This window comes from Trichomycterus rosablanca, chromosome 15 (genome assembly GCF_030014385.1).
Source record: "Trichomycterus rosablanca isolate fTriRos1 chromosome 15, fTriRos1.hap1, whole genome shotgun sequence".
Taxonomy (NCBI): Eukaryota; Metazoa; Chordata; class Actinopteri; order Siluriformes; family Trichomycteridae; genus Trichomycterus; species Trichomycterus rosablanca.
The window spans coordinates 22,608,644-22,627,518 of NC_086002.1; the positions used below are offsets into that span (position 1 = coordinate 22,608,644).

Sequence of the window (18,875 nt, forward strand, 5' to 3'; positions counted from 1 at the left end):
AGCAGATACGACTCAGGTCCTGCACACAGTAAGTAGTGCTGAGGGAATCATATGAATGCTTATATGAACGGTAACATTGTATGTCGGTATCCACTAGATACTAGAGGAAAGGACACCTGATAAGTCAGCGGAGACCGGCTGTTTTGGTTTCTGTAAATGAAGATATTCTCCCATCAGAACAGACAGCTCATCGGTCAGAACATCACGAGTAACAGAAACAGACACAGACTTACTGTCACTTTTAACCTACACAATTACTGAACCCGCTCCATTATGCTTTACACCTCAGTGTATATTGGTGGTGACACTGGTTGGTGACATTAAGCTCAGTCAAGAACTTTAAGAAATATGTAGTTTAGATGGTTCACACATATAAGAACCCACAAAACCTCTTAGATGTGGATTAAGAAAGTCTGTTTCAGCTGTTGAATTGGGTCAGTGTAGAATTATGTACATGGATCTAAAGAGAGAACAGATGTACTGGCCGGTTAGCTCAGTTGGTTAGAGCGTGGTGCTAATAACGCCAAGGTCGCGGGTTCGATCCCCGTACGGGCCACACCCACTTTTGGACTTAAACTATCAAACAAGTGATCCTTCTCTAACTAGCAGGTCTTATTAACCTGGATTTCAAACATTGTCTCTGACAGTGTGAGATTTTTTACTGCCCCTCTCATTCAGGTCAGAAACATCCCTGATAGCACATCTACTGTACATCTCAGAGACGTCTGTTGGATGTAACCCAGTTCGTCTGGAATACGTATTTAATAGAGCGTTTGCTCATCTGCAATACGTCTCTGATACGTCGCTGGTGGATCACCTGCTGCTTTCCAGATCAATCTCACTACGTCATCATCATGCCTGCGTCTCAGAGACGCTTATGAGAGGTATCCGAGACCATCTAATAGATCGCTTATTCATCTGTAATACATCTCCTAAATATCAGGCTTGGATGCTGAAATGACGTTCAGACGCTGCATTCCAGATTTATGTGTACAGTATAACTAAAATACAGCATCTGAATGTAATTGAATGTGTGTGTGTGTGTGCTCTCCCCTCTAATGTACTGCTTTAAAAATACTACTACTACTACTACAACTACTACTACTAATAATAATAATAATAATAATAATAGATAATACAGATAATATATCTATAAACAACAGACATTATAATCAGTGGTAGTAACATTCTTATTTATTATTGTTCCTTGACACAAAATTAAGTGAAATATGAATTCATGAATCAAATTTTTTAGATATGATAAATAAACATTAGAATAATAATTACAATGAACACAAATAACAAAACAAAAATAGCAATTAACTACTAAATAAAATGTAATTTAAAGTCTCCTTCCTGGTGCCAGCCGCAAGTAATTCTTTAAGCAGTTCTCCGCTTCTGCTTCAGTCGGCGCTGGCAGCACTGGATTTTTCATCACGGCAGCTGTATGTGAGAAACAAACAGTATTAAAAGAGTCACAAAATAAGCGCTACACTTATGTTATATTAAAGTAGATAAATGGCGCTGTATGTAAGCAAAACGTAGCCTAATCTGACAAAAGGGCATGGTTTTAAACATGACGTTGCTGTCGGGGTCTTCTTTATTTGTATTTGAGCTTTTATTGAGTTTTTATAAGATTAAATGGGACACTGAAGGTTAAATTTGCTGACAGCTTTACCCCATTTGAAGTAAAGTCGATTTTTTTGTACAAATTACACAAATTGTATCCTATGTGCTTTGACAACACGTGAAAATCACATGACCAACATGACCACCTGTAGCGAAAAGACTCCTGAGGAGGAGGACACGTGGCGGAGATCAGCTTTCTAACCGGTAGGTTTCAGTTTGTAAACTAAATGAATAAATAAATAAATGTGACTTATCAATGTGTTTATCATTACAGTTTAGGTATATGAATACGTGAGTGCAGTTTGGACATGTTTGTAGAATTATCAGTGTGAGTTACCAGGTGCAGTGTGGCAAAATTTTGTGGTGTACCGAATAAGATTTTTAGTATTTTTTTGTGATATACTGGTTTTGAAACCAGAGTACCAATAGGGACAGGCATGAACTGTTTTTAAGCACAACAAACACTGTGTGGGCATTACAGAAACTGTTTAGTAAGACTAGCTAGCATCATGTTGCTATTAACAAAATACACTGCTCACAAAAATTACAGGAACATTTTTTAATCAGAATATAGCATCAACTCAGTTCAACTTCTGGGATGCTGATCTGGTCAGTTAAGTAGCAGGGGGGTTGTTAATCAGTTTCAGCTGCTTTGGTGTTAATGACATTAACACCCCCCCACCCCCCCACCCACCCATTATGTTTTGGTCCATCCGACGCCGCCAGGTTGTGCTTCAGACTGTCCAGGAGCTCAGTGATGCCCTGGTCCAGATCTGGGAGGAGATCCCCAGGACACCATCCGTCGTCTCATTAGGAGCATGCCCTGATGTTGTCAGGCATGCATACAAGCACGTAGAGGCCATACAAACTACTGAGTACCATTTTGAGTTGCTGCAATGAAATTTGGGCTAAATGGACTAGCCTGCTGCATAACTTTTTCGCTTTGATGTTTGGAGTGTCTTTGCATTCAACCCTCTCTAGGATGATAATTATCATTTCCATTAAACTATGTGACATCCTTTAGTTCCTAACACATTACCCAGTCCATATCAGGAAAGATAATCTGCATGATTTTTTCTAAGTGTTCCTTTAATTTTTTTTAACAGTGTATTATATAAACATTCTGATTGTTTCTTTAGGTGTAAATTGTTTATCTTGACTTACCAATAATAACTTGTCCACATGCGGTTTGTTTTAGACCTCGCTTGTCTCCCCTGCCGCACCAGTTAAGGTTTTTCGCAAGGTTGGGGGTGAACACCTTGCTGGCAATTCTCCAGATTGTCTTTTTCATGGTATGTCCACCACTTAGTGACAGCATGTTAATCTGAAATAATGCACAGTAATAGAAATGTATAAACTTCATATGTTTTGTTGTTACTATTAAATGTCTTATTTGCATTTTATTTAAAGGTTTTTTTTTTATTAAGTATGAATCCTTATATATAAAGTTACATTCTCCCATTGTCACTCACCCAAATGTTATTTGTATTTTTTTTTCTTGCAATTGTAGTACATTTTTAAAGTTAAAACTATCATACACTTAAAAATATAAAACAACAGGAAATATTTGTGAATACTTTGTGAATCATGTCATGGTCTTATTTGATGGGAAATAATTTATAAATGAGCTTTACCATCCTTTGCTTCAGTCCATTGCTCAGAAGCCTTTCTTCTAAATGTTCTAGGGCTTCTACTGAATCCAGAGGGATGACATTCATGTCTTCATCGTCTTGCTGTTGTGGGGGCAAAATTCGACGTCCACCCACAAGAGATTCTACAAGAGATGTCAGGTAATTTATCTTCAGGTCCATCTCTCTCAGTGCCTCCAGGACAGTTCTGTCTACAGCTGCAAAATTAAAAAAAAAAAAATCATTTTACAAGATCTAGTCCATTTTCTATTCATGATTAATGTGTTGTAGGGCTGTTCATTCTAACTGATCAAACTTACGTGCGCACTGATTGGGTATGAACCGCCTTGACAGTCCCTGCTGTATGGTGGGTGCTGTTAAAGCAGAAATTAAAATGAAAAAGTTCACTCTACAGAAGAGGCATTTTGCAACCTAAGACGTTGTTCTTACCTATAATATTTATGTATTAATAAACTGATAAATTGCTTTTCTCCTTCTTCATTAAACTCACCATTGACATGAGGTAGGACGCCCTGGCCTTGTCCTGTACACTGAGAAGCATCTGCCCATGTACACTGGTTGGACATGGGCCACCTTGATTGATCTCGTTGTACGGTAGGTGCTGTTTACAGTGAAACAAAATTAGAAAATACATGACTTTTTTTCTTATTTATTTATTTTTAATTTTTTTTACAGTGGTGCTTGAAAGTTTGCGAACCCTTTGGAATTGTCTATATTTCTGCATAAATTTGACCTAAAACTTCATCAGATTTTCACACAAGTCCTAATAGTAGATAGGGAGATTCAAATCAAACAAATAAGACACAAATATTAGACTTGGTCATTTATTTATTGAGGAAAATGATCCAATATAACATATCTGTGAGTGAATCTTCAGGATTAGCAGATAATTTGAAGGTGAAATTAGAGTCAGGTGTTTTCAATCAATGGGATGACAATCAGGTGTGAGTGGGCACCCTGTTTTATTTAAAGAACAGGGATCTATCAAAGTCTGATCTTCACAGCACACATTTGTGGAAGTGTATCATGGCACGAACAAAGGAGATTTCTGAGAGATGTCATTGATTCTCATCAGGCTGGAAAGGGTTACAAAACCATCTCTAAAGAGTTTGGACTCCACCAATCCACAGTCAGACAGGCTGTGTACAAATGTTGGAAATTCAAGACCATTATTACCTTCCCCAGGAGTGGTCGACCAACAGTGATCACGACAAGAGCAAGGCGTGTAATAGTCGGCGAGGTCACGAAGGAACCCAAGGTAACTTATAAGCAACTACAGGTCTTTCTCACATTGGCTAATGTTGATGTTCATGAGTCCACCATCAGGAGAACACTGAACAACAATGGTGTGCATGGCAGGGTTGCAAGGAGAAAGCCGCTGCTCTCCAAAAAGAACATTGCTGCTCGTCTGCAGTTTGCTAAAGATCAGATGGACAAGCCAGAAGGCTACTGGAACAATGGAACATATCTTTTTGGTTTAAATGAGAAGCGTTATGTTTGGAGAAAGGAAAACACTGCATTCCAGCATAAAAACCTTATCCCATCTGTGAAACACGGTGGTGGTAGTATCATGGTTTAGGCCTTTTTTGCTGCATCTGCAAGAGAACGTGGGTCACGCAGCAAGACAACAACCAGAAGCACGTGAGTCATTTTACCAAAGAATAGTTAAAGAAGAACAAAGTTAATGTTTTGGAATGGCCAAGTCAAAGTCCCGATATTAATGCAATAATGTTGTGGATGGACCTGAAGCGAGCGGTTCATGGGAGGAAACCCACCAACATAAGAGTTGAAGCTGTGAAGTTGTACGGAGGAATGGGCTAAAACTCCTCCAAGCCGATGTGCAGGACTAATCAGGAGTTTTTGGAAACGTTTAGTTGTAGTTATTGCTGCACAAAGGGGTCACACCAGATATTGAAAGCAAAGGTTCACATACTTTTACCACTCACAGATCTGTAACATTGGACCATTTTCTTCAATAAAAAAAAAAGTCTAATATTTGTGTCTCATTTCTTTGATATGGTTCTCCTTATCTACTTGTAGGACTTGTGTGAAAATCTGATGATGTTTTAGGTCAAATGTATGCAGAAATATAAAATTCTAAAGGGTTCACAAACTTTCAAGCACCTTTGTAGTTTTGGTTTTGACAAGGCATGATGAGAAAATTAGCTTGGTTATGGCAATTATGGCACATCATGTGCTTTTGAGAATGCCTGACTTTTATTATTTGCATTTCAGCGACTTAAGGCATCATTCTTACCTGTAGTGTTAACGTACTAATACCCAACTGAAAAATTGCTTTTCTCCTTCTTCAGTAAACTCACCATTGACATGAGGTAGAACCCCCTGGCCTTGTCCTGTACACTGGTCAGACATGGGCCACCTTGATGGCTCTTGTTGCATGGTATATGCTGTTTACAGGGAATTAAAAAAAATACTCAGAAAATGTTTTGACTGGGCATGATGAGAAAATTAGCTTGGTTATGGTGATTATGGCTCATCCTGTGTGTCACAAGAACACTAACTAACCTGGGCCCAGATTCTTAAAAGAATCTTGGTGTAATGATAAACTTAACTGGTAGAGCAAGCATCACACTAAACACTCTGACAGTTAAGATTATCTTAACACTATTTTAAGCATCATATTCGTGCTCAGATGTTTTTGAGATTAAAAGTGTACTTAACTGTCATAGCTGTATGGTGGGTGCTGTTAATGGAGAAATTAAAATAAAAATGCTTACTCTACAGAAAATGCCTGACTTATATTCTTAGTATTTTAGCGACCTAAAGTGTCGTTGTTAACTATATTATTTATGTATTAATGCCCAACTGGAAAAAAAAATATTTTTCTGCTTCTTCAGTAAACTCACCACTGACATGAGGTAGGACGCCCTGGCCTTGTGCTGTCCCATGAGAAGCATCTGCCCATGTACACTGGTTGGACATGGGCCACCTTGATGCATCTTGTTGCATGGTAGGTGCTGTTTACAGAAAAAAAAAAAGACTTTGTGATATTACATTTTTTCCATATCACCCACCTCTAACTCTGAGATTATTTATTTATAGTTTTGGTATTGACAGGGCATGACTAGATTAGTTTGGTTATGACAATTATGGCTCAATTATGGAGTGTCACAAGAAGACTAACTAACCTGGGCCAAGATTCCCAAAAGGTTAGTTCACCCTTAGTGTTAAGATTATCTTAACTTGTAGAGCGAGCATTACACTTAAGACTTACGCTCTTCTAGTTAGGATTCATAAACACTAATTTAAGAATCATATTCATGCTAAGATGCTTTTAAAAACCCCATGCCTGCTTTATAACTAACTCACATGGCTGTTACGTCCTGTGTTTAGTTAATAATTGCTCGTTAACCGCAGGACTTCTCATGAATTAAAAAAAAATTGTTTCACCATGTGTATTGTCATGTGCATTTTATTTTTAAACAGGCCACCAAAGTGGATACTAAACAAAGCAAGCAGTAGCTAAGCAGCCCCCTTAAAACACTTACTGTACTGAGTTCCAAATCTTTAAGGGCCTAGATAGTATACAAAATCTATAGACTTTAGAGAATTAAACATTCTCTCTGACTGATAAGAGGAACAAATGGGGTAATCTTAAAAAATAAATCACAAGTTTGTTGTGTGCTCATGTTAGCTTCAAATCAGAAGTGCTTACCATAGAATCCTGTACTTAATGTTGATGAATTGAAGTCTCAGTTGTAATTTGACGTATGTAACTATGATCCCAATTTATCCTTAGCGTAAAAGTAATCTATTGTTCCAAATGCACAAACACTTTCAAATTGCAAATTTCACATCTTTTTATGGCAAACTAGCATTGACATTATGATAACATCAACTTTTTTCTTAAATGTAATAAAAAATTCCTTGAATGTTGTCTTTGTTGTGTTTAACATTTGGGAGCCCTTGGTAAGTGAAAATAAGTACAGATACTCTACAGAGAACACAATTACTATTTTTAGCTGAAGTTAACATGTTGGAAAAAAGTAAACATAAAATGTGGCCTGACACAATTGTCCCCTGCTTCTGATTTATCGTCATTTAGGACAGTGTTGCTGTGGTGATCCGAGTGTTGAATAAAGCAGAAAAGACCGGGTAAGTATTGAATTTTTTTTCAGAAGTGCCAATATCTATAGTGGACAACAGTCATTTCTTTTATGTGGGGAAACAAAAATGGCTTTCTGATCATTAACGAAACATGATTAACAAGTTGAATTGATGACGTCTGAATGGTCCATTTGCATAATGAGATTGATACTAATATTTTATTAAAACAGAAGTTTTTACTGCTCAAAGGTAACAGGGGAAAATGCATGCTGTTGATTACTTCAGTCATTAGGTTAAAAATGCTGAAGTGTTCCTTTTAAATCCACCATTCTAAATGTTTCAGACATTATACCTTGACTATCTGACAGATTGTTACACCACTCCTGCTCTGCTCTTCCAGGCTGAAAGGTGCTGGTTAGTGCTAAGAATGCAAAAAAGTCAGGTTTAGAGCGTTGACATTTTTGTAACTCTTTTGTGATTAAAGGTGTAGCTATGGTATGAGATTGTTAGTAGATGACATGCACTGTGCTTGCTTCAACAACAAAAATGTGTGTAGTCTGTGTGGTAGGATCCGTAAAATTAAATGCACTAACCGTTATTTTTTGAACCATGTTTCTGTCTTTGTGGTGGGGCTGGGGGCCTTGGTGCATTTGCAAGTTTTAATTTGGCAGGTTGTGGTTCTTCTTCTTCTTCTTGTTCAGAGGAAGAGTATATTTTCTTTCTACAAGAGTACAGTAATAAATTAGCAATAGGTCATACACACTGCAGAATTGTTTTACAATATTTATAGCACAGTATGCACAGCTCACTTCCTGACTCTCTTTCCCGGAGTTTCTGTGCTGGAGTTTCTTAACTCAGTTTCTGAGTTAAGATCGGATGTGTAGCATGACTTTTTCCAGTTGGCAACAATGTTGTCAAACGACTCTGTGAGGAGGGCAAAAAAAGAAAAGAGCAGCTTAGATCAGGTATATTATGGTTACAATAATATATTTTTCCATATAGTGTGTGGTCACCAAACTTTTATTATCACCTGATTCATAAAGTATTCGCACGCTGTGCTTGCTCCACCCTTTATCAGGCTGTGGGACCTCTGATTTCCTGACACTTCAAGAGTCGGTTTTCGTCTTTGTAGGGAGGCCACCAGGAGAAGCCATCCTCATACCAAGATTTTGCCACTGGTCCGGTTTGCTCCTCCCCAACAAACTCTACTATGAGGTACATTGCAGGAGCTGCACCACGCCCCCTGCCCAACCCCCCCAAAATGACAATTTTTTTCTGACAGAAAGGTACTAATACTTTTGTTATTTTTAAAAGTGAGCTGTAGATAGATAGATGCATTGATAAATTCAAATTTTTCACACATACTACCATTCACCGTTTGGGATCACAGTTAAAAATATATCATTGTAATATTATGTAATGCAAAACTAGAAGTTTCAGATAATTAGGAAGCTACAAATGTAGCACAATATCCAAAATGTAGATGTATCCAGAGTTTTTTATACACACACACATTACTCTGGATACATCTACATTTTGGATATTGTGCTACATTTGTAGCTTCCTAATTATCTGAAACTTCTAGTTTTACATTACACACACAATTCTCCACTTATCAAATGTGATGCTTAAATTTCAGGGTAAACGGAATTGCAGTATTTGATTTATCACTTTTAAAAAATAAAATAAAATATATTGAGTTAATTGAATAGACAGTTTGATATGTAGTTTGCTATATTTAAACCCACATTGTATGAGTTAGTTTTGGATATAAAAAAAATTCTTGCTAGTGATTCCAAACATTATGAATGGTAGTACACATTTACTGAGTTTTTGCATGCAAGAGTGGAATTGACACAAATTTGTGTTTATATGGAATTAGGAAGGCCTTCCCCTCTATTTGATCAGCTTTGCAGAAATGTATCGTTCTTGTGAACCCATGAACCAAAGATATGCCAAAGGTAGATGATGACAGTGGATAATCAAAGAATGATTCATGCTGCTCAAATCTGCTGTATGCCACAAATACCTCATTCCTGCAAGAGATGATATTTTTAACCTTTGCAACGTTTCCCTCAAGGTAAATATAACTGTTGGCCTGGTCAAGCTTGACAGTGAACTGTGGTGTTACCAGCTTTTTGTATTGGGTTGCACCATAAAAAGGTGGAGGAAGAGGACCAGAGTTGCTTTGTCTTAATAAACATGTCTTTTTCTCTGGGCTATCTCTCCATGGTACCTCTGACAGTCTTTTTACAATTTGACTGAGTGGGCTGCTAGGCTTTCTAATCATTTTTTTTTCATTTTACTCAGGTGGTTTTCATATTGGAAGGCACTGAAGCTGTCAAGAACACCATGATTTTTAACGTCTTGCGCAAGATGTGCTAGATTGTGAACATTGTACGACACAAATTTAGGGCCATAGAGCTGTCCAAAATGAGAAACAAAAAGACCTAGGATGTTATTGGCATATTCAAGATAGTCCTCAATCAGAGTATTGATGCTAAGGATGAAAATGCCCACAAATAGCAGCAGAAAATTTTGGTACACTGCGGTGCTCAATGTATCTTTGAGCAGAACAGGGCCAGTGTACAATAAAAATTGTCTAAACTCTGTGGCTTTCCACCTGTCGATTTCTCTGAGAGTCCTTGGTCGACGTGCAAACTCAATAGGTACATAGCTTTGGATACCCAGCAGCCTTTCTGTTAATGCGTTTTCCTGAAAGTTGGACAGCCTACAAGTGAGAGGACCTAACTTCAGCCACAGGTACAGAAGTCGCCGCATGACACCTAGGCACACAAGGTGCATGTAATGAAGAGGGAACCCAGATACCATTCCCAGAGATGTCTGTTCTAGAGCTGAAATACCATGGTGGTGATCCAAATCGGTCTTATCCCTGAAACTTTGATCTGTTCGTTGTGGCAGGTCGGTTCTAGGATACGTCATTCTGTTTATGTAAACGCCTTCCTGTGTGCATTTCTCACACCCATGGTACCCTGTGTGACCTTTTATACACTTAATAAAAGCACGGGCTGGGGCGTCACAGACCATTGTCTGTCTGTCAAGTCATCAAGAAACACGTTTGGTGAATTAGGCTTTCTTTCACCACAAAACAGCCCAATTGTCACTGGCTCATGATGTGGCAAGTTAATAACAGCTGTGTTGGTGAGCTTTTGAAAAGTGGTAGCCCATCAATATTGACTTGAAGTTTCAGGTGTTTTGTATTGGTCACTAAACCCTTGTTTTTATGCAGAATGTGTGTAATTGATTGGAGCACACCAAAGTAATAGTACTGACCACCGGCTTTATCCTGAATTGCAAGATCATTTGATCTTGCTGTACTCAAGAGTGTCCTGGCATCTTTTGGCAAGATTGGGTGATACTTGCCAAGGACATCTAGCAGTGCATTTATTGCACTGTGCGTGATGTGGTGTTGAATTGCCCATTTTGCTAGTTCATCACGCAAAGAATCAAACTCCAGTTCTGACTGATCCAGAATCAAAGTCCTCACAGTCAAAAAATACATCATTAGTAATGCAACTGAGGTCATTATTACACACAGCAGATTGGCAATCCATGAACTCCAAATCATCATCATCGTGGTCTTCGTCTTCAAGTAGAGCATTGTTTTCCATTTCTGAATCAATGCTCTGCACCCCCTCCCCCCCTTGCGCCTGAATTGACTCTAAGTCTCGATCAACCCATGCTTTTGCTTTTCGCCTAAATGTCCAATATGATGGTTTTCTGCAAGTCATTCTGTACAGTTAAACAAAAGATACAAAACAGAATCATTGTCACATTCAATGTATGTTATTAAAGTTATTAAAGGATCTATTGCTTGTTCATTACATACCTTTGTCTTTTGCGCACCTGTCTTGCTTGTGAACCTGAGTATAAGAAGACAACTGTGAGTAATTGTATAAAAAAAGGTTAATATGGTAAATAATCCATACTCCTTTGGTAAGTGTACACACTTAAAAAAATATGGTTCTTCAAGGGTTCTTTAGTAAAGTGAATTACCATGAGCATTAAGGACCTATATAGAATGGAGAATTCGTTGTACATGTTTCTATTTAGCACCAAGAGGGTGCTTGTGGTGTTACAATGTCAAGCCATAGAACCATGCACAACACAATCTCCATCAATCTAAAGAACCATTTCACTATGCAAAGAACCTTTTAAGCATGAAATGGTTTCATATAGAAGTCATAGTTCTAAGTAGAACTACTTCCTTAACTAAAGAACCCTTGAAAAAAATCATTGTTTTGTCAAAGGGTTCTCTGAGTCATGCCACAGAAGAACTATTTTTGGTTCCATAAAATACTATGTTTGTAGAAGGGATGTGTGAGTGTGAAGAAGTCTTAAAGAATCTTAATTTGGAAAAGGTTGTGTTTTTGTTTTTTTTTATTTAAAGGTTCTTCACACTCTCACGTTCCTTTGTATTTTATGGTAACAAACGTGGATCTTCTGTGGCGTTACTCAGAGAACCCTTTACAGTTTTCCATAAGGAAAAAAGTAATCCTGGATTGATCTTAATCACTATCTGGGAACACTGACCCTGTGGCATGTTCCTGAACACTGAAATGTTCCTGATTTTGTGCACTTTTTCGACTGCTCAAATATAGTGAAGGTAAATATATTTAAATGTAGGTTTGATCATTTTTACACATGAATTTAATAATAAATGGGAGATAATGTTAACTATCCATTGAACGACTAAATTTACCATGCTTCTTTAATATATAGTTTAATGTTTGAAAGAACCTGTGTATTTTTATTCAGCGTTGTCCAGACTTATCCACAACTGGCCAGTTAACTGCTGGATTTCTTTCCAGACAAGCCAGAGCACATCAGGTTAACTGTTTAGAGACTGAGGCTAACTGATTACACAAGCAGAATCAGATGTGCCCAGGCTGCTTTATGAAAACCTGCAGCCACACCGGCCCTTTGCGGATGTAGGGAACCCGCCTACTATTTATTCAACTGGCTAAAGCATGTATCACATGCTTTACGTGGAGAGGCGTGACTTCAAAAAAAAAAAAAAAACCCAAAGAACTAAAGGTGAGTGGTTTAGCTGCGGCTGATGAGAAACAGAGGGATTTCACGTAGTATGTTGAAATTTTCACTGCTTAAAAGTCCGCGGAGAGGTAATACTAACATTTCGTGTTTTTCTAAAGGCATGGTTCTTAGCGTTAGCTAAGGCTAAAATGAGACGAGGTTAGCTAGCTCGCTAGAAGGACAATTAGTGAGGATACTAGTGCTAGCTAGCAAAAGTCGTTTAGCCGCAGTGTTAAGTTAATAACAGAATTGTATTCAAAATTTACACTTCTAACTAACAAATACCAAAACTAGTTCCGACTATAGCTAGTTTTTTTTTTTTTAGCTTCAAGCTAAAGTCGTAATGCTAGCCAAGTTAGCTAGCTAGTGCTACTTACTTTGTAAATGGGGGTAAATACTTTGTATGCAAACAGGAATGTAACTTATACTCAGGGAAGATGTATTGAAGAAAAGTCAGTGGAATTACTATATACAAAAAGCAACTATATGCTACAATAAATCGATGGCTTTGACGGGTAGAAGAGCAGCGTCTCAGGCTATAGCTTACAAAACCGTTGAGTGTCCGATTACTGGTTCGCTCGCGCTAACCTTTTAAATTCGCCACGAAGATTCTAACTCATCCACGTGCACAGTTAGTGTTTCATGCTTGAGCTATAACTCCTAATGAGATGATCTGTTAGTTCAGTGTCGGTATAAAAAGTGAGAACTTCAAAATATACAGGGATATGGATTTTAAATGCCAGGATTGGTAATCACTGGACTCCATGTCATGCCACCTATAGCTAATGTCTGTAAATATTTCACTTTAAGCTCAACTTATTTGGTCGTTTCTAAGACATAGTTGTTCTCTCCGTCATTGAATGCTAGTGGAATTCTTTAATGCTTATGTTGAAAAATCGTGTTCTTTTATCCAGGAAAAAGGACAAATACAAATTTGTCAAGAATACCATTTATTAAGAATCAAATACATGGATTGGTAAAAGTATATTCTGAGCTCAGATAGCTTTGTACACACACCAGTAGTTGATGCATGAAAAAGCCCCTTTTCCTCGTGTCTCATTGTTTTTACTAATCTTGACTCCGCCTTCTCTTGTAGTCCATAGCTGGTAAATCTCTTTTGCACATACTCAACAGAAAATACATGGTTTGTGGTTTCCCCGTCAACTGTTTCTCTCTAACTACTTTGCATAGTGGAGAAATAAACCAACTGCATGTTTCCTGTTTTTCTGACACCTCTAAAGGTTAAACTATTCTTGTCTGCTCATATCAGGTGCAGAATGTGCACAAAGTATCAGGTCAATCAGAGTTCAGTCTTCGCAGAACACAAACACATTTCTTCTGCATGTAAGAATTTAACTTTGAATAGAGCAGTAATAAAATCCACTAGAACAAGTTACATGTATAATCAGTAATACCCAACAATTTCCCCCCTTAATTGTCCTTTTAGGACAATTACAAATCAGATGAATGCATAGAAATACATTTTTCCTAATATAATAAGAAAATTAAAAGATTAAGCTAAAATAATTAGTGCTGTTCAGCTTCCCGTTATACGGAAACCGGACTGAAAAGCACTCAGTGACTATGAAACAAAAGCCCAAATAAAAACAACCTAAGCTACAGTAGTATATAAGGATAATCATAAGAATGAAACATAAAATAGAACGGGAGAAGGATGGGCATTAGCCAACTGTGGAGTAGTCAGGTCCTCGCAACCCGGAATTGTCCGATTGAAATACAATTCGCTATTTTCACCACTCTGGACACAGTGACAGGGATTAACAAAAAACAACAAAATAGTACACAGGGTTAAGCAATAATATAAGAAACACTTTAAAAGAATTTTTTTTTTTTTTTTTTTTTAACCTCCACTTCAAACTTCCTCCAATTCAACTTCTTCATTTTCAATGTCTTGTGGTCCTAACAAAGGAGTATGCTGTTGGAAAAACTGGGACTTCGGGTCTCCCCCCTTGGAGAGAGCAGTCTCAATTAGCCTGGTAAGGAGAGATCTAATACACGGAATGCAGCAGCAACCGCACATCACGAGCAGAGCCAAAGCACAGCAAATTGAGGTCATTATGCTTAAAAATAAGGCTTTGTACTGACCAAACATTTTGGTCATCCAAGTGTTAAATGGATTCTCGATACCACTATTTTCAGCTAATTCATTACTTAAGGAGGTCAGTCCCTCAAGGGCCCTAGTTATGGTCCCATCAGGGGCTGTATTGTTAGGAATAAATGTGCAACACTGTTCCCCAAACATTTTACACACACCGACCTTTTCAGCTAATAGGAAATCTAAAGCTATCCTATTTTGCCATGCCATTAAGCTAGTTTTATCCAGTTGTTCATGAATTCCTTTGACTGCATCCCTTGTATAATTGACAAAACGTTGCTGGTTATAGTAAATGTAATTTATCCAATCCACATTTTTGTTAATAGTGGACCACCAAAACAACAAACTTTCAAAGCCGGCTGCGACTTGATCCCTTGCTTTAAACTCATCAGGGACCCCCCATCCCTGGGTACCCCTTTAGTCAATCAAGACTTTTTGGATCAAAAGAGCCTGATCGGCCCGCTACTGTTCACTTAACATGGCCATGTGTGTTCGTGTTCTTCCCCACTGGCTCCCCACCCAATGGAATCACATTAAGTGACATCAACTACTTCACCACGGCACAGGTCCCCTTCCTGTTCTTAGCAAGCTTGGACCTTAAGTCCTTAGGTTCACACATCCTCCAAAACATCAGCCCCGGAAATGCTCTGATCGCTGAACAACCCGGAATTGAACCCGTCTGAGTTGTTTTAGGCGTCCACAGTGTCTCCACACTACTTCAGCCGACCCACCTCAACGGTCCCCGAGTTCCTAGCGAAACAGGTGTAGTTCCCTTTTGTAGGGCATGTATGCTGGGGCTACCACCCTCTGCTTCACTTCTGGGAACAGGTAGTCCACAGTGGTGCAGTTCCCATAGCCTGGAGAGCCACTGAACAAGGAGACCACACATTTTACACCTTCTAGACCATTATGTCGATTTAATGGGAAAAGTGCAGTACCCAGGTGTGGCCTAGCTGAGGAGCAAGCATAACAATTAGTCTTACCAGCAGCACGAGCTGTGTACATGATCCAATTTAACCACTGATTTTCATCCTCAAAACCTGTTTCTACTGAGAATGTGTCCTTTAAGTCAGTTATGTTTATGGTCTTTATCAGTGCAGGCATTTCCGTGGGAGGTCCAGTCACAACACTACTGTTGTCTGGGATGACAATGGTTGGCTTAGGTTTTAACTTAGGAATCACTGTCAGCTTAAACACCCCCAGGTTATCAGAGCCCGACTGATAGGATCCTAATATCAAGTATCTACTGTGAGTAATTTTGGGTTAAGTAATATTAAAGTTATTGGGTTGCAATTCCCATTCTCACATGGATGTTTGGCATTGGCTTTCCTAAGGGTTAGCCTATTCCCAAAATCTATTCTCCCTGTTTGACCAGCGTGCTCTGTTCCGACATAACCTGCATATGGCCATCTAACAGGACCAGTGTTAGCGAACACTGAACGCCAGTCTGTGCAGCTACAATATTTGGTTGCCGCTCTACTTATTTTCATAAATTTTCCTTTGATTGTGAAGGCACTATTCTTACTACATCCATAGTTGGTGTTACACAAATACTTTTCAGACTTTGCTAATTTGCTTTGAGCATAACCTTTACAGTCTGAGATCTTACATAAATCAAACCTAGCCACACAAACTTCACCTTCAGTACATGTAATGGTTGGGGGACCACTGTTCACACTGCGGGAGGCTCTAAGTCTGGTTTCTGTAGGATTCAGCTGTGGCTAGGAAGATAATGGACAGAACAACAGCAATTATTATGGACAGTACACACAATGTTATTTTCATGGATGCACATCCTAGTCTCCTAAATGCTTGGACGGTCACATCAGACGGAGGGTTAAAAGGCATTTTTTTTTTTTTTTTTTTTTAAAGAAGTTGTGCCTTTGGTAGGTTTGAAGTGTATATTACTGGGCAGGTATCAGTCTTCTACCCTCTAATAGACAGTGGAAATGCACTTATGTGTTTTATGTATCAGATTCTACAGTTTTGGTCACACTGTCTGCCAAATCTTTTCTAACTTCCTGCAATGAGCGGGAAGGTGCTGTAGCGGGTACACAATGTGTTAGGTGGTGCCAAACTGCCACTTTTTTACCTTTTACTTTGACGGTGTGGGTTGTTACCTCAGTGACTTCCCACGGACACGACCACCTGGGCTCAGACCACTTTCTCTTGTGGACTTTCACCCGTACCCAGTCGCCAGGCTTGACAGTTTTGAACTCCAGCCACTCGCCGTCGTCTACTGGTGGTTCCGGAGGGGGCTCACTCCACTGGACCTGTGTAGACAAAACTTGAGTATGATTAGTTAAAGCTCTTAAAGTTAAAGTCTTTAGCTCATTGGGTGACGTGTTTTGGCACACATTTTGGAGCGCATTGACATAAGGGCCAGGTACAGCACATCCATCTTGTATGGGAGAGTGTAAATGATATGTACAATGAGTTTGTTCTCGCTCAATATCATCCAATTTTGAGCTATGATAAGTCAAGACATTCCTGTGTCCTTCCCTCCCCCCTTTCTGAAATAGGACGGCATTAACAATGCCTCCTGTTTCAGAAACATCAAGATAAGACTGTTTATTGTACCATGGCCATCTGTTTTTGTCTTTTCTGTATTACGTGACTGACTTTTCTTTTTCTGCTACTGTAAATTTTAACAGTCGCATAGCGAGTTGATCTAGTTCCTCTTTGTTCTGTTGCTGTGTGTCCCTATAACGCTTAACATAATGAGCTAAAATGGCTGTCCACTTACTTGCGTCCATGTTCAGTCTTAACTATATGTTTTAGACGATCTATGATTGCATTCTGTTCTATAACTAACAGTGTCAGTCCATCAATTTGACATTATTTGCAGTGATGTATAAAGTACCGAATGGCCATACTTCAGTAAAAGTACAAGTATCTTACCAGAAATTTACTTTGACAGAAATAAAAGTCGCCTTTTAGAATATTACTTGAGTAAAAATCTAAAAGTATCTGATGTTTAACATACTTAAGTATTAAAAGTAGAAGTAAAAGTAAATGCTTTTAGTATAAATGGTAGTGGTCATTTTAAATTTAAAGATTGTTCTTTTAAGCCTGTAAATCACCTTAACAATTAACCTGTTTTCTTCCTTTCATCTGAACATGATTTGTGCTAATTAATGATCATAATCAACTGTTAACATCACTTGTTTGAAATCATGACATTATTTAGTTGTTTTTTAAACTTATTACTAGCCCTAAACGTTCCTGTTCCAACGTTTTTAGAATGTCAGTTGATGTAAATATAAGAAACACTTCATCTATTGTATTTGCATTTTCTATACTTTCCCATTTCTATTTTTTTTTTTTTTTTGGTAGTATATTTCAATAACAAAAAATAATGTTTCCATAATTAATTTAAAGCAAAACTCAGGAGAGTTTAACAAAACGTGTGCCACTCTTATACCTTTGATGATCAGTTCAACCATCAATTTATATCAAAATATTTTGAGTAAACTAAGCTGTATTTAAATAATATCCTTTTTGGCCTTATCTATTCATAATAAGTTGGATAAGATGAGTTCTTGTTGAGAGCATCAAATTGGTAAAGACCTGTTACATGTTCCTCAACGCCATGAATCTCTCCTCTGCTGGTCTAATACAGAAGTTATCTAAGGGAATATTTGTCAGCAGGTGAGTTTTCTTTTTTTTTTTTTAATAATGGATGTGTCTCTATTAGTGCTGGACAATAATTCGATATTGATATATATATCATGATAGAAAATGTTTCAATAACGGTGATATGATTTTTAAACAAATTCAATCAATATGTATACGTAAAGGCGTGATGACGTGCGTCACAGGCACGAAGCCAGCGTTACGGTTCTGATTACACTCCGCTACCTTAAACAAGTTGGATATCAGCGGCAACATGAGTTCAACAGCTGTGAGTGAACGAACATACACAGTTTAAAAAGAAGCAGACGAAGTACTTGATAGGAAAGACTAGACTCTTTTTTTTTTTTTTTTTTTCAAACGCAACAACTGCTATAGTAAATGTTGCAGCAACGCTTAATCACTTTTTTTATATAATTTATCCTGGTTGAGCATTTTTGTATGAAAATGTTTACATACAAATAATAATCAGTCCATGTTTTAGATTAAAGTAAGTTAAGACCAGAGGTAGAAATTAATGAATTATATTTACTCACGTTATTGTAACAGAGTAGTTCTTTGTGCACTTGTACATTTTAAAGTAGATTTTACAGGATGTAATTTTACTTTTACTTAAGTATGTTTTGTATTAAGAATTGTAATGTCGCTACATTTTAAATAAGATCCGTTTGGAGTTTCTGAAATCTCCATATTTGTGCGTCTTTGGGTGAATGACGCATGTTTAG

General features: G+C 38.0%; 1 protein-coding gene and 1 non-coding gene across 2 annotated transcripts; one reads left to right on the forward strand and one right to left on the reverse strand.

The window, feature by feature from the left end:
- The first annotated feature begins 482 nt into the window (after window positions 1-482).
- Window positions 483-556, forward strand: trnai-aau (transfer RNA isoleucine (anticodon AAU)). The gene has a single exon. It is a non-coding gene; the product is annotated as a tRNA-Ile (tRNA).
- Window positions 557-1,207: 651 nt separating this feature from the next.
- LOC134328672 (uncharacterized) lies at window positions 1,208-8,304 on the reverse strand. The gene is made up of 9 exons (XM_063009836.1): window positions 8,156-8,304; window positions 7,940-8,067; window positions 6,146-6,256; window positions 5,600-5,686; window positions 3,769-3,879; window positions 3,578-3,631; window positions 3,264-3,475; window positions 2,794-2,953; window positions 1,208-1,443 (listed from the first exon to the last, which is right to left on the reverse strand). The coding sequence occupies exons 3-9, from the start codon at window positions 6,246-6,248 to the stop codon at window positions 1,343-1,345; spliced, it is 828 nt and encodes a 275-aa protein (XP_062865906.1). The 5' UTR covers window positions 6,249-6,256; window positions 7,940-8,067; window positions 8,156-8,304; the 3' UTR covers window positions 1,208-1,342.
- Between the last annotated feature and the right edge of the window lie 10,571 nt (window positions 8,305-18,875).

Excerpts from the sequence above, each read along its gene's own strand:
- LOC134328672 (XM_063009836.1), bottom strand. The coding sequence starts at position 6,248 with ATGCAACAAGATGCATCAAGGTGGCCCATGTCCAACCAGTGTACATGG. Across the intron at positions 3,476-3,577 it reads CATACCCAATCAGTGCGCAC|CTGTAGACAGAACTGTCCTG; the intron begins GTAAGTTTGATC and ends TTAATTTTGCAG. Across the intron at positions 1,444-2,793 it reads ATGTGGACAAGTTATTATTG|CTGCCGTGATGAAAAATCCA; the intron begins GTAAGTCAAGAT and ends TCTCACATACAG.